Source organism: Lactuca serriola, chromosome 3, assembly GCF_051521515.1.
Source record: "Lactuca serriola cultivar US96UC23 chromosome 3, Lser_US96UC23_V15, whole genome shotgun sequence".
NCBI lineage: Eukaryota > Viridiplantae > Streptophyta > Magnoliopsida > Asterales > Asteraceae > Lactuca > Lactuca serriola.
This window is the reverse complement of record NC_136410.1, coordinates 44,937,344-44,953,732: the sequence shown is the minus strand read 5'-3', so window position 1 is coordinate 44,953,732 and position 16,389 is coordinate 44,937,344. Positions and strand designations below refer to the sequence as shown.

At 34.1% G+C, this 16,389-nt stretch overlaps 1 protein-coding gene, 1 long non-coding RNA gene and 1 pseudogene across 4 annotated transcripts; all 3 read right to left on the bottom strand.

Annotated features, from left to right (window-relative positions):
* Nucleotides 1–1,481: 1,481 nt before the first annotated feature.
* On the bottom strand, nt 1,482–5,348 carry LOC145092101 (uncharacterized). 2 transcript variants are annotated; one of them, XR_013702428.1, is made up of 4 exons: nt 5,010–5,348; nt 3,706–4,003; nt 2,097–3,631; nt 1,482–2,028 (listed from the first exon to the last, which is right to left on the bottom strand). It is a non-coding gene; the product is annotated as an uncharacterized LOC145092101 (long non-coding RNA). The 2 variants fall into 2 exon arrangements; XR_013702427.1 differs by having other exon boundaries at nt 2,097–4,003.
* A 911-nt stretch (nt 5,349–6,259) lies between these two features.
* Nucleotides 6,260–8,017, bottom strand: LOC145095191 (uncharacterized). The gene is made up of 3 exons (XM_079033114.1): nt 7,546–8,017; nt 6,700–7,437; nt 6,260–6,615 (listed from the first exon to the last, which is right to left on the bottom strand). The coding sequence occupies exons 1-3, from the start codon at nt 8,015–8,017 to the stop codon at nt 6,260–6,262; spliced, it is 1,566 nt and encodes a 521-aa protein (XP_078889240.1).
* A 3,465-nt stretch (nt 8,018–11,482) lies between these two features.
* LOC145095189 (polyadenylate-binding protein 8-like) lies at nt 11,483–15,342 on the bottom strand (annotated as a pseudogene). Its single transcript, XR_013703692.1, has 10 exons — nt 15,295–15,342; nt 15,031–15,069; nt 13,654–13,727; nt 13,500–13,593; nt 12,956–13,333; nt 12,801–12,878; nt 12,642–12,721; nt 12,424–12,556; nt 12,001–12,346; nt 11,483–11,908 (listed from the first exon to the last, which is right to left on the bottom strand). The product of XR_013703692.1 is annotated as a polyadenylate-binding protein 8-like (transcript).
* Between the last annotated feature and the right edge of the window lie 1,047 nt (nt 15,343–16,389).

Below are 16,389 nucleotides of genomic sequence, written 5' to 3'. Positions count from 1 at the left end.
TGAAAAGAAATTACATGTATTATTTACAAAATGAATAAACCAAATCAAAATATACAAATACATGAAATTAAATATCATTTTATTACCTCTCAAATGTATCGGGGTGATGCATCGATTGATAGCCACTAGTGATATATTAAAATACATTGAAACTTGTGTTTTTGCCTTGTTAACACTTTTTATTTAATTTGTTTTATCATATCTAGGTTATTTTTTAGATGACTTAATTTTGGTCAAACGTTTTAAGATTTCTTAACTTGTGCTTATATATTGTATTTTTAATGGTAAATTACACTGATGGTTCCTGTAGATGAGGGTTATCTTCGTATTTGATCCCTAATTTTTTTTTAAATTGGAGTATTCCTATATTTGTTTTTGTTTATATTTGGTCTCTAATCGGTTTAAAATAACTATTTTACCTTTAATTAATCAATTTTATAATTCAATTTTAACTATTATATAAATTAAAACTTTAAATAAATTCACTCCGACCCTAATTAGACCCCACCTCTACACCCTCCGTTTACCTTTCTCGTATGTATAAGTCAATGTATGTCCCTCCTTAAAAATCATTGTCGATCTTATGCACGGCCGCCACCATAATGATTCATTTGTATAGATTTTGACATATTTATGTAATAAGCGTCAAACTATCACTTATTCAAAATATTCATTTTTGCAAAGTTTAAAACATTTGCAAATTTTAAAGCATGAAGTTTCTCTTATCCAAAAATAAAGATCCTGAAGAAAAAAAGATTTGATTTTACATAACGATATATTTGTTTGAATGTGCTCACGTTTTGATAACTGTGGATAAACATAAGAGAAAGATTGTTACTTTAATATGTTTCATTTAATGGATATTTGATTAAACAAACCATTAGTTTAACAAAAATAATCAGGTTTTTTATGTTTTGTAAAAAAAATACCAGTTTTTATTTGGAAGGCATAATTTTAGACTTGTAGATGAATTCTGAAATGATGACACATCCACCAAAATCGTTAATGACAACTAATCAATTTGTTTGTGAAATCTGCAACAAAAAGAGACCAAAACCTGCAACTTCATATGAGATGTCATAATTTGTCATAAAAACTGAAACAAATGAACAACAATGAACCCATCAAGAAGAAAGTCTATATTTAATCTGTAAAATTTAGGTCTCTTTCGAAGAAAAAATAAAGTTTTAGGTCTACAAAGAAAGAAAAAGTCAAAATATAGTTTTTTTTTGGAAATAACCCTAAAGAGCCGTTTGATAGTTGCTGACTGAGAAAGTGCTGACTGGGAAATGTCTGTCTGGGTAAGAAATTCTGACTCAGTAAGAAATCATGTTGTTTGATTGTACATCTGACTGAATGTGCTGAATGATAAAAAATGATCATTTTACCCTGCTGTTATATATAGTGATGGATTAAGTTGCTGAATAATTATAAAAACATACATATTGTCATACAAAATGTAAATTACACACAAATAAAAATGTCATACAAAATGTAAATTAAACATAAATCATTTAATATCCAAATAAAAACATAATGAAATTTAAAATAACATAATAATTTAATGTAAAGTAGATGAAAGTAGTCGATTTGCAATCTGATCACGCAAAACACGCATATATTCAACGGCTTCTAGACCCCTTTCTATGCCTTGTATGTTTTCTCTATCAATTCTTCCACCTTGGACGTCAGGAGTAACCATAGTGTCCTCTTCAAAATTTCTAAACAAGTCATCTTCTATATTGTGTTTCCTTATAAAATTATGGACCGCGACACAAGCAATGACTATGTCTCTTTGCACTGTAAAATGATAAGGAGCCATTTGTTTTAAGATTGGGAATCTCACATTCAATACACCATAAGCACGCTCAATAACATTTCTAAGTTGTGCATGAGCATAATTGAACCTTTCTTCTCTAGTTAAAGGTCTGCCTCTTCGAAAATCGGCTAACCAATACCTAGTATTGCGGTATGGAGTCATAAACCCACGAGTGTTTGTATATGCAGCATCACAAAGGTAATATTTATCTGCAAATAAATGTGACACGTATTATATAAAGAAGATAAATAATAAAAATTATATAAATATTACAAACCTGGTGGAGGAAATGGAAATCCAGAAGTCGAATTGATGCAACTTCTTTCAAAACTCTTGAATCATGTGCTATACCCTCCCATCCAGCCTAAACAAAGGTGAATATCATATCAAAATCACAAATTCCTATTACATTTTGAAAACATTCTCCTTTTCCTCTTCCTCTATAACAAGTTTGTTGATCAACGAGTACAACCGCATGTACAAGAGTTCCATCTAATGCACCTATTGCTCCGGAAAAAATGTTTTTTAACCGTCTATGTCGTTCCGAGTTATGTCTTGTTGGATTAGGAGTTGTTGGTACTATAACTTCTTTTGCAAAACACATCATTGCTATTAGAACCTCGTGAAAACATTGATGAATTGTTTGTGTGGAGTGATGAAATCTTCCCTTAACCGCGCGAAAACGTTCATTATGTCCTATACCATGTAAGAACACAGCCATCTTCTCTTCAATGCTTATTGTCCTACTAGCTTGCAACCAATTTTTTTTGGGTAAAGTGGTTGCATAATAAAGCAAATGCCTCTTGTGTAAGACGCATCATATCGAAACATTGTGTAGGGTCTCCGTACATCAAATCTCGCGTATACGCATACCCGCTTGAATCGTTATCTCCAACTGTATGGATTCTGATTAGTCTGCGCCGGTTTGACCTCAACCAATAAAACACAAGTAAAAGAAAAGTTATAACTTCACCATCAGAAATCATACTTGACCTGTTACAAACAATTAGGTAACATGTTAAAGTAACCAAACTTTCCTAAGTAACAAAAGTCATAGAACAAAAAACTAGTAAATAACAAAAGTCATATTCAATATCTAAACATCATCCAAAGTAACAAAAGTCATCAAACATAGGATCCAAAATAAAAAAACTAGTACCCATCATCCAAAGTAACATCCAAAAAAGTCATCAAACATAGCATCCAAATGTCATGCAATTAACAAAAAGTCATGCAACAAAAAAACTAGTAAACATCATCAAAGATAACCATATTTCCTACCCGCACCCATCACCCACGACTCACAACTAGTATGTGAAAGTCGTAACCAAACTTTCCTAACATCGGCACTTTCACCAAATAGCAAAAGAGCAGTTTTGTGTCTTTCATCTTCTTCTCCCCATTCCATTTTGTTCAATTTCTTCATACATGCATCAACATCCTTATCCATTTCACTTTTTTCAATTCTTTCGTTTTTTTCAACTAACGACCTTGCAAGCTTGACAATCTCATCCTCAACTTCTAATGCCCTTGCATCTCTTTTTTTTTTCCACCAACTCTTTTGTTTCCACCAACTTCCTTATTTTTTGAACGCCCCGAAGATTCTTCACTTGCACCTACGTGTTGTGTTAAGGTTTCCATTGGAACATCATCATCAAAATCATGGGCACTAAACTCTTCTACCGGACGAGGGAGTGTAGAAGATGGCCCCCAACTTTGAAAGTCGGTTGAGGTCGACCCTTCAAATAGTTGGGTGCAAAGATCAGGGAACAACAGAGGTTTGGTTTTTAATGACAACACGAACTTGTTCAACTGTTTACAATTTTTATAAATATTATGATATGTTATAAAAATAATCATAATAGTATTTATTATAAAAATATTACCTTCCCCTCTTCTTTCCCTTGTTCATCGGTCAAATTAAATTTATTTTTTATAGGATCATATATATTGTCGGTTTTATTTTTGAGTTTCACCCAAGCAACATACTTTGATTTGTAGTAGTCAAAGTGATTTCTCATTTGCTTCTGATCAACCTCTTTACCGTGTTCGTTTATCAATTTTTCGCGTATTGTCTTCCATGAACTTGCCTTAAGTCCGGAACCCTCACGACCATTAGTGGTTAGTTCATGGATACATGCATCAAGAAAAGTTTTGTCCTCATTCTCGTTCCAAACCAACATCCTAAAACATTAATGTTTAAAATAATTTATCATAAAATTTATCATTGATCAAAAACAATTTTAAATATAAAACAATTATTTTGTACCAATAAAAGCATAAAATCTATGGAATTGTGATATGTCTATTATCTATTATATCAGTGCATAGGATTCGTAATGAGATTGGAAATGCTATGAAGCTAGACAATCATGTTATGCCATAAAACAACAAACTCCCAATTATAAATGAATTGAAATAAACATGGTAATTATGATCTTTGTACACCTTCTCAAGCTCAAGTATTTCAAAGACAAGATCTTTTTTCTTTTAATTTACCAAAAAACACAAAAACAAGGCAAATAATATGTATATATTGGTAAATAAAAGCTCCATCAAACAGCAATGCAACTACCTTGTAGTGGCGGTAATAAACAACGCCCAGCAAGAAAGAAAAAAAAAAAAAAAAAAAAAAAAAAAAAATGTAATATTCCAGCAAATAACACTTCAAAATTCAAAAAAAAAAAATCGTTCATGTATTTATACTGTTGATTACCTACTAAAATAAGTGGTTTGCAACTCTATTTGGAATCTGCAATAAAAATTTGCAAACCACTATGAAGTAAATTATGAAATCAATTTATGGATGAAGCAGCTCTACTTGGAATCTTTTAGATATATTTATTGGTTTACTCCATAATGGTGTATATGGAATCGTCGGTATATATACATGGAATCCTCTATTTACATTCCAAGATGAACCAGCAAATAATATTATGAAATCAATTAATTTGCAAATAAATTTGGACCCACTTAAATCAATGAAATTGATTAAAAATAATGGTGTATATGGAATATATCTACTGAATCGATGCATTATATGAAGGGATATACACAATCAATTGCATAAAAGATAAGATTTTTGTTTCCGTTTCACAGGTCAATCGCTCCCAAACCCAAAATCAGCTTTCCCAAACCTCAAATCGGATATACACTATCAATTCCAAGATGAACCAGCAAACAATATTACCTGTTTTTGATGAATTGTAGCGGTTGAATAACAAAAAATCAAAAAACTAATCGGAGATGGCGACCTCTTGTTGGCCGGCGAGATGGTGGCTACACGGTGGCGAGATGGCAGCGACCAAGGTGATGGCAGCGATTTGTAAGATGGAAGCGAGCTGGAGGAGCAGCGTCACTGCAAGATGGAAACGAGTTGAAGCTGTCGGCGCTTTTTTTTAGGTCACGAGAATGGAACGATGGAAGAAAGGATTCAAGGGCAGGATTGTCTTTATTCTCGGTCAGCATATGTTACAAAGCTGACTGGGTAAGACTATTGAGCCACATATCTTTCCGAAAAAGCACCCCATCAAACATCTAAGGTCTGACCGAGTCAGCCCGATTTGCTGACTCAAACCTAGTCAGATGGGTATCAAACGGACCCTAAATATAAAAAATAACATGTGGTAAAAATAAGCTTTGTTTAAGCATTTTTCCCTCTGATTAACAACTTTTGTCTATATACTTAAAACGTTAAACCTTGTGTGTATATCACCTGGTTAACTGCATAGTAAGCTTCAAGAAAGTCAAGAGATTTTTTTTTTGCCTTATTGATTCCAAATAGCTGACCTTTTTCCATTAGTAAATACAACCGAACATGATGATAACTAAGAAAAAACCATTGAAAAAGTGAAATTGTGGGCATGTAGGACCAAATAACGTGATAATGATTTGTAGAAACAGTTCAGTTCATCAACTAATTTCATTGTTCTTATATTCTCATGACACCCTCCAATCTCCATTCAAGTATACAATTATATAGGCAATCACTTAAAGCATAGTTCAGAAATTAAAGCAATTCCTCCAAGCCCTTCTAATTCGTATCTATAGTTGAATTACAGAAAGATTCTTCCTAAGGCTTTTTGTATCAAAATATACTCAATTTCTGCAAATTTGGTCGAAATGTAGTAGAATTCATGTGAGTAAGAATGTCACAATGTATCAAAATATACTCAATTTCTGCAAATTATGAAACTATGCGATTCACTTGCAACATTAGTACTTTATAAAATCTACCCAATCAACCCCTGACAAGCTAGGTAACACAATACCTCAATGTCATGGCAAGGGAACATTAAAACTAAATTTTGACATAGAAAAGATAACAACCGACTCTTTTGACTACAAAATCCTACCAACCTCAAGACTGTATCAATTATGAAAATATCTGGTTCACTTGCAACAAAGATAACAACTCATCCTATCAACTTCCTTGTATCATCATTTCCGATTACCCCGAACCCACGAGGATAGTAAGGCCACAGTTTTACTCACCATTTCTGTAAGCTGAGGGTCTGCATTATCCCCTAAGTTGACTTCTTCTAGAGCCTCTTTACTTGAGATTATATCAAGCATCTTTAGGTCTGACCGCTTTCCAAAAAGAATCAAACGACACAGTAGAGTAACAGCTTCAACCAATTTCTCCTTCTTTGCAATACTAATAGCTGTTGCAACTTTATACGCAGCTCCACACTCAAGTATCTTTTTAATGTGATAATTCCTCAGATTGTTGTTTTCGTTGGTGAATCTTGTTAATGCAATGATTGCTTCTGAACGAATATCGGGGTCTTCATGACCTATATGTTTTACAACTTTTTAAGTCACTAAAAACTTGCTTTTGCTAGTGAATAGTTGGCACAACAACCCAATTGCTTGTAAACTCCTGCTGCGTATTACATTCACATCATCAGAAGAGGGATCAATCAGCTTGACAATCAGAGTAATGATTTGGTCAGCAGCCTCTTTATTGTTTGGCCCAAACACCTCATCTCTGAAATCTTTATGCTCTGCAGCATAAACACAAATGTTTACAAACGCATCTGCACATGCAAGTCTGAACTGTAAGGATTCTTCTGCCATACCCTCTGCCAGTTTCAATAAACACTTAGTTTCTGCAGCTCTTACACAATTGATTGAAGATCCTTCAACAAGAACACTAAGGGCTTCCGCAGCAGCAGCTCGTGTTGCAAGTCTAAGGTTGTCCATGTCATAAGTGGAGTCCAGAAGTGAGCCCGAAGACCTGGACTTTGTTACATTCTTTTTGGGGCGTGTTGGCCTGGTATCAGACATCATTTTGATGAGGGAGTAGGTCACTCCCTCTGCAGCAAACACTTCCTTCACATCTGGATTGAATTCTGCAAGAACCTTAACAAGTTCTGCGACTTTAAGCTTTAGATCCCTGGTAGAAGAGGTTTCAAGAATCTGTTTAATCACACTCACAGTTCCAACATGGCATATGTACTTTGCCCTATCGTCATCACCCGCCAGGGAGATGAGTGCAGTAGCCCCAGCTATCTTGGATTCAGAATTAGAGGAACTCATCATGTCAAGGAGTGCATCGGCTCCACCCTCATACAAAATCATATCCCTACTCCTTATCAGTTCTATCAAATCTTTTGCTACATAGACTTTCGATCACCCATAAAGAGAGGCAATGTAAAACCACGCTGCTGCGTTATATTCAGCCAAGGAAGGAGGAACAGTTGTATTCATTAAAGGATACTTACCTTCTTCTAGTTCTGGTTGATCCTTACCATATGCTCTCCTAAGGATATACGCTAGCCACTCCATTTGAATCTTCCACTTTTGAAGGCGTCTATCTGAACCCTGACAACGGCAACCAAAGAATTTAGTTAACGACGTCTGGGCGCAATTATCAATCTCGGTACATATACCCCCTACAGATCCAGCGAGCTCTGGAATAATCAACTGAAAGGGCCTTTCGAAATAAACCAGATCGAGAAGCGACATCACTGAACGTTTCAATTCTTCAGCGCTTTGAACAACTGGTTCGCATTGCGGTTTCGGTCGACGGCCCTGCTGCCTTCGAACCTTAACGCATTCATCTAGCACGTCAGCGATATACGTCAGAGTATTTGAAATCAATTCTTTCATAGAAACATTTTTCACAATGTAATCGGAATCAGAATCCAAGTCTCTTGAAGAATGGAGCATAGGGAGGAGTAATTTCTTGAGCATCTTGAAATCGGTGAACAAATGATTCTACTGTGCGCAGCTTTAACCCTAAAATTCAGAATATAATAAAGGGACCTTTTCACTCTTGATTCTTGAATGTAATTTGACGAGAAAATCCTTCTAGTTTTCTCATTTCTTCAATATAGTCCCGTAACTTCTAAATAACCGATTTTTTATTGTAGATACCCTTCCATGAAAAAAAACTTAAAATTACTACCTTGCATTTTAGTCATTTATTATTGACAAAACTGCAAAAATAGTCCCTGTGGTTTGCATTTTTTCAGGAAACAAGTCCAAACAGTGACTTTTTTTGATTCGTGGTCCTTTTGGAGTGGTTTGTATGTGAAAATGGTCCCTCCGAAAATTGAAATGACTATAATACCCTTGGGGTATTTATTTTTCATTTTTCTTTCATTATTCTTAAAATTTAATATTTATTTATTTATTTTAGCAATTAAAAAAATAAAAAGGGCCCACCTCTCTCTCTCTCTCTCTCTCTCTCTCTCTCTCTCTCTCTCTCTCTCTCTCTCTCGTTTTTCCCCTTCTTCCTGACGAACACCAACTCTTTCTTTGTGTTCTACTGCTGAAGACGTGAAAGGAAATCACGAGGACTCCCCAGAGATCAGTTATACATCTCTACCTCTGCTTATTGATCCATCTTTTTGAAATGGTTGCTTCTGCTCATCTTCTTCCCTTTGGTCAGTCAAGGAATCGAAGACCCATTTTCCTCTTCTTTCGATTGAGTAAACACCACCGAGATCTGCTGCAGCCCCTGTCTAACCCTTCACCCTCGCATATCACTTCCGAGGCAGAAGAAACAATGGATTAGGAACTGCGCGAGCAGCCTTTCTGCATCGCTCATCTCCTTCCTCAAACCAATCAATCATTGAAGAGGGTTGCTTGTTTGCTATCGATTTCGTGCCTCTTTTTCTTCCGATCAGCCATTGCCAAATCCCCACCAAAAACGAAATCCACATTCTTCATCTTCTCTATCTCTCGTTCATCTGAAAGGTATCGACTTCAACGATTCTTCCTTAGATGATCTAATCTGGTGGTTGATGTTTATGTAGGGATTCAGAAAAGTGGATCCGGATCGATAGGAGTTTGCGAATGAGCGGTTTGTGATCGATGTTTATGATAAGAGGGGGTTATCCAGCTTCTTCCAAAAACCCTTGGATTGAGGATGATTAGATGGGAAACGATGAGAAAGATTAGGTGTCTGAAATCCTAAAAGTGGAGAAGATACCTTAGAGCAGAAGCATGTGATCGATGGTCGATGATGATGAAGGGAGTATCCATCTTCTTCCATGTTCTTTACCCTGGTTACCAAAGTGATTAATTTCTCGATGCAGTTACCCAAAATCAAACCTCCATTCTCCCATTCCCGGTGATTTGTGTGCCAATGTTCTATGCGATTTTACCTCCATAAATATATTATATGAGAGAGAGGGGAAGGAGACGAGGATGTTGGTAAGAACTGGTGTTTTTTTACCTATAGAAATCTGGTGGGTTTGGATGCCGACGATATGGATGATCGGTGGTGAAGACGATTCCTCCAAGTCCAGAGAAGTGAAAAAAGAGGAGGAAGGTAGCAAAACCATGTATCGGTAATTGTTTGGCTTGCTTGTCATCGAGAAAGAAGAAAGAAACATGGTTGGAACAGAGGGTAACAGCCTCCGTTTTCTGCTTGAGTTTGAGAGAGAGAGAGAGAGAGAGAGAGAGAGGTGGGCCCTTTTTATTTTTTTAATTGCTAAAATAAATAAATAAATATTAAATTTTAAGAATAATGAAAGAAAAATGAAAAATAAATACCCCAAGGGTATTATAGTCATTTCAATTTTCGGAGGGACCATTTTCACATACAAACCACTCCAAAAGGACCACGAATCAAAAAAAAATCACTGTTTGGACTTGTTTCCTGAAAAAATGCAAACCACAGGGACTATTTTTGCAGTTTTGTCTTTATTATTATACTAGATTAGGACCGGCGTAAAACACGGGAAGACATATAAAAAAATACATATTTGATAAAGTATAAAATGTATAAAAAGTTGGCACAATAATAATAACATATCAATTGGAACAAACATAAATATAGAACACACAACTAACAAACGAAAGATACATAAAGAAAATAACAATGTATTTTGGAATATATGCCCATATATAGCATTCTACTTTCATTTTTCTATATCTGACAAAATAGAAAACAAAAATACGATGCTATATTTGACAAAAAAAATAAAAATACATTGCTATTGGCAAAGCAGAAAATAAAAGCAGGATGCTATATTTGAACAAAAAACATAAGTATATTGCTATGAAAGTATGAAGCATAAAAAGATATCATAATTTCACGATTTATCCTAGATCTGGATTAAACCAACCTGACGATAAAAGACATCAGGTCTTGTTTTTCAATCTTTATGTCAAGAAATTGATCATTTGTGAAAAAAAAAAAACACATAGGAATAATTATAGACAATACCTTCAGACAATAGGGTTATTAGTTGTACTTAAAGTAACATTTTTGAACATCCAGACCACCAATTTTCCCCACAACAGCCCTTTCGTCACATAAACATAAACAGACCCAAGATAGCAACAAAATACCAAATCATCCCAACCCCCCTTTAAAAAAGTACAATGCTATACTGGATAGATTTTATCAAAGTACAATGCATATAAAAATGAAAGCACACTGCATAAAAACAATCTACAATGTAAATCCCCTAAAGTCCTTTATTTATTTATTTTTATTTTTTTGTTCTAAAAACTGTCTCAACTCACCCTTTCTTTTTAAGTTGGATGCTAAAAAATAGCGACATACTTTAAGCCAATTCTCATTTTAGGCAATGTACTTTTAAGCTAAATAGAAAATAAAATTTTCCAATCGATTTTTCTAAAAAAATATTACAACTCATCTTCAAATAGTAATACAATAAATGATCATAATACAGAAACATTACCAATTTGAAGTAACCACCTACTATCAATTAATACAACATTTCGAATTTGTTTTTCAGACAAGATCTTTGTGTTCCGGATAGACATTTTTGTAGTTATAATTAAAATTTTATTAAATACAAGTAAAATAATGAAGAACTTGCCCGTAAAACGACCAACACATTGGAATCGAATATTAATTCTTATTTGGGTTGGGTCAGATAATTCCACTCCAAAATCCCATTCCAATGTACGTAGTTATTTTTCAAAAATAAAAATAAAAATAATGGTTACTATATTAAAAATGTGTTGGTTAGATTACTCAATTTGGTACCTAACAGACATGGTACTTATTAATTTAATTGCAATTACTGTCATATAAAATCTAAATGTAAAAATCCTTCAAACCAATATATCTGATTGGTTTTTTTGGTCAAGTTATTAGCTTGTGATATTTAAAAAACAAGCATATATCATCAACATTACGGAAACATTAAAGAACAATAAATAGAGCAACCATAACCAACCATTCTCAACAGATAAGAAACCATTTCAAAATTCAACCACATATAAATATTAAATAGTGTAAAGAAACTCCTAACAAGTAACAACTCACTCATGTCACACAACCAAAAACCGAATAACAAATCCAAACATAAACACCTTTAAAGTCTCAAAACCTCAGACATCCATAATTTTAAGAAACAATGCCGTCATTCAATGACAAAGTAGCAAGCTGATCAGCAGGGCTTCCAACTCCACCCTGACCATGATCACCCACATTCCTCAACACATCCATAGCCTCAACCACCTTCTCCTCAAAGCTTCCATAGATGCCAACAAATGAAGCACCTCTGTCTGATCCATCTCTAGCAGCATCCCTGCTACCTTAGCCCCCGACTCACCCTCCACCTGTTCCACCACCGGGTACAAACTCTCCCCCAACATCTGCACACAACCAAATACATCAAGTTTACACTTTTACCCTCAATCCAAATTCAACAAAAACTTTTAAATAAAACGAAAAAGAAAGGGCTTACAGTTCTTTTTTCTGTTGGAGAAGCATTTGCAAGAGTAGAAGCCAAAGCTCTGATCGGAATCAACTGTGCCATTTCGGGCTCAAAAATTTGCATTCCGTTTCCAATGTCATACGGAATGGAACCCATTGGGACTTCGCCAACGTTGCGTCCAGGTGAGTAACGGTACATCTGCCTACGTGGGACCATCTGTTGTTAGATGAAAGGAACGGATTGTTGTTGATTATGTTGTCCGGGCATGCCACCTCGACGTTGTCCTTGCTGACTTAATTGGCATGAAGAAGTTGGGCATTGGTCCCCCTCCTGGCCTCATCCCTAGCACAAGTTGCTGTTGGTACCCAAAACCAGGCTGCATCCACACACAATAAAAAAAAATCATAATTCAAAATTATTTTTGCAAAAAGATGAAATTGGAATTGGAATTACTTGGGGAGGAATGAAGGTAGGCTGAGCTTGACCATAAAACAATTGTTGACCAAGACCGAGGGGGCGACATTGGCATGCGGGGACCACCAGAAGCTGGTGTCATTGCAATAGGTCTCATCTGTGAAAATTGTGTCTGCATTCATACAATTTCAATCATCACCAATTTTTATTTAAAAAAATAGACACAAATTCAGTTTACAAAAAAAATGTAAACAAACCTACAATCTCGCTCTTCTGTCTTCTTTGCGCTGAATAAGTGCAACTTGCTAGCAATCATCTTCCCATTCATCTCAGCCAGCTATAAAATTAGATACAAAAATTTTAACTTCTAATATAAAATATCCAAACATAATAAAATAATAATAATAACAGCTTACAGCTCTAGAGGCTTCCATAGAAGTGGAAAATGCAACAAAGTCTGATCCTTTGCTAGTTCCATTAGGATCCCGCATGGCCTGTTAATTAAACAGATACAATTAAATAATTAATGACCAGTTTATGAAATTAGTTTTGTATCTATTGATTAACAGACCTTGCAAGAAGTTATGGTACCAAAAAGAACAAAGAACTCCTTGAGGCTTTCATCAGAAATGGTATCATCAAGATTCTTAATATAAAGATTCAGCCCTTGTGATTTGTCAATAGCCTCCTTCATGGTCTGCTCAAATCATTGTTTTAGTTCCTGTTCTCTTTCAGTCGCTTTTCCAACATATCATTCTCTAGCATCAAACTTCTGTCCATTAAGACCATCTATTGCTTTAGCAGCATCTTTAACATTCCTAAAGTTAACAAAACCAAAGCACTTGGAGTTTCCTTCTGCATCTCTCATCAAAACAACACTTGTGATTGTTTTGTATTCACTGAATGCGTTGTTTAAGTCATCATATGTTGTTGATTCAGGATATGGCGTCTACAATTCTCTAAGCACCTTGCTTCAACTATGGCGTCGACAATTCTCTGTTCTTGAGGACTCAAATTACCAGGCACTTCTTGTTACCTTAAATTTAATTAAAGGTTAATTGTGAAATTTTTTAAATTTCAAGAGATTAAATTTATAAAAATTAATAAAAAATCACCTGTCTATCTGCAATAATTAACAACAGTTGATACTGGCCCCCGCTATGTTCAACAATAGTCATAACATATTCAATGACAGGAATGATGTCGCTCCTGTAAAAAACATAGAGGTTAAAATGGAAAATTGGTAAATTTTATGTAGAATTCAAGAACATATTATAGCTATAAGATCTCAAACCTGCAAGCTTTAAATGAGGGACAATTTCCTTGTATCTACTCAAGACTTCCTAAAATCCATTACAACCCCATAAAATCAACAAATAAAAACCGAATATCATACACATTTTTGCTAATCTAAATTATAGCCTAACATTTATACAAACAAATTCAGTCAAAAAATAATAATTTGAGTTCCATAACAATCCACTCAGGTCTCTCTTTTTTGAAATACACATATTTCAAAATCTGGTCTGATATGGTCCACAAATGACAGAAGTATAGGATTGGAAAACAATATCCTGACATGTGAAATCAATGAATGCCATATACTTACATAGAATGTTGTGATTGAGTAACTTTTGCAAAGGTAATCCAAGGCCTCTTGATCAGCTAGAAACGTTATCCATCAAATACAGTTGCTGCCAAAAGCAATGATTATGGCATGTAGTTTACGTGTGGAAATGGATGAAATACTGAAGATATCTTTAACCAAGTGGCCATACTCAGGAACCATCTAAAAATGAATGTGTATTCTTTGGTATCATATGACATCGACAACACTGCAATGGAAAAAAATCATGAAGAATCAATTTTTTGATACCATGCTTTAAATCCATAGCAAGACAACACGATTAAGTTTTAAATAATAGCTACAATATTTTTTTTGTTTGACTTGGTATCCAACATAAAAGACCAGAGAAGCAATTATAACCTCAGGTAAAGAGGGAGTCAGGGATTGTTTGTAAACACAGCATATGGCATATGATGATCAGCAAATCATATGATATATTTTCAAAAACACAACAGAAAATAGGAAAGCATAACCATAAGCAAAATTGAATTGTATCGTGGCAGAAAGAGTTTCAGATGTATCCTCACTGTTGTTCAATGCTTAAAGCATTAACTGGACACATCCTCTTTTCAATACAGTCTCAAAAAAGGCATCATAAGATGTCCTACATTTTGCAAAACCAGTGTAACTCATATCGGGAAAAAAATTGACACTAAAAATATTGAAAAGTGGATGAATAGTTGAGATGTTTTTTAATGTCAAAAGTATAAATGAAGCGGAGCCCTACACTCTATATTTTTACAATTAGAGGAGATAGTGCTAGTAAAATTTAAGTTGTTTCATTTCTTGAGCTATAGCTAGTTTTCTCCATGATTATGGCATATGGGGTGACAAAAAACTCATTGTAAGAACTAAGGACCAAGGAGTATTGGCATCAATATAAATAGTAAAAACAATCCACAATCTCAAAAAAACATAATTGTTTCTTGATGAAATTACCTGAAATTAAACTTCCAGTTCAACTTAGAGCATGTTTTTACCATTAAGGGGCAAAATTGTCATGTACAGAGGAAACTAACCTTAAGACAACATAGAACAGTTTTAAGCCATCTTTCCCACTGATAAAATAAGGAACAAATTTATAATCACAATGTTAGTGTGCCATCTGCAGGTTATTTAGGAGAGAAAGGGACAACATCAGTTGTATGCTCTTTATTATTAATGTCATTCCTGTAAGTTAGATTAAATCAAAATAGTGTTAAAAATTAATCACAGAAAAGAAAATGTTTGAAATTATAAATATTTCACCTTCCAAATGTTAAAGGCCATTGACAAACATATACCTCAGCTTGCCGACCAGCATGAAGTATAACAACAGTTCCATCATACATTACCCGTCAAAGAAAAATTAAAGTATAATTGATGTGAATGTTGAATGCATATTTGTTAAGGGTAAGCTTAGAAAACACCAAGATGGATAATGTTAATATGACATTTTATAAAGCATGTCAAAGATTTTTATCTTTAAAGTAAATAAGTGAAAAAACAATTAAATATATGTTTCAAGTGTATTTCTATTGTCGCATAGGATAACATATATAACTCTTACCTCTAAGCAATCAATTATAGCAAGTTGATGTTTCTTAACAATTTTTGGGCTTAACCTTATTAGTCGACCAAGTGCAACATGAAGAAGGGTATATGTCACTCCTCATTATATCTCCAATGATAAACAATGATGCAATCTCAAGATTTTTAAGGTCTAACAAAACCATGGAAAGAAAGCATCCCCCTTCTCTATCTGACGGGCATATGGAAGTCCGATGACTGCAATCTCAGAAATCGTAAAATGTTAAACAATGATGTCATTTTGTAAAAAAAAATCATATGAAGTTACAATTATAATGACAACCATAAGTGAAGCCATCAAAACCTTTTTAAAGAGTTGATCTAATCATCCAAATACGCTACAATTAAGTATAAATGCTTCATTTTAGATCGCTATGGTTTAAAATCAAATAATTCTTTTTTCTTTCAAAACATGCTTATATTTTAGAAAATAAAAATACGCCTAATAAAAAATAAATCATTTTAAACAAAGGATGAAATTGTACTTTTGTAAAAAAAAACTTTCATTTTTTCTTCAACAATTTTTGGTGCTAAATATAGAAATCAACATAATAAATAAACAAAAAATTAGTGATAACAAACTTTCTAAATGGTGAAATTTGAAAATAAAAAAAATGAGAAAAGGTAAAATGCATACAAATATGGATTTCCATTCCTCTTTCTCTCCGATCGATCTATGTTCTGGTGCTTTCCAAGCACCAACCAATTCTTATAAGTTTTAATTACTTTCCAAGCTTTAATAGATATATCTTGAAAAGAAACCAAATGAAATTGTATTTGGTTGCAAATCACAAACATGCCCACAAATA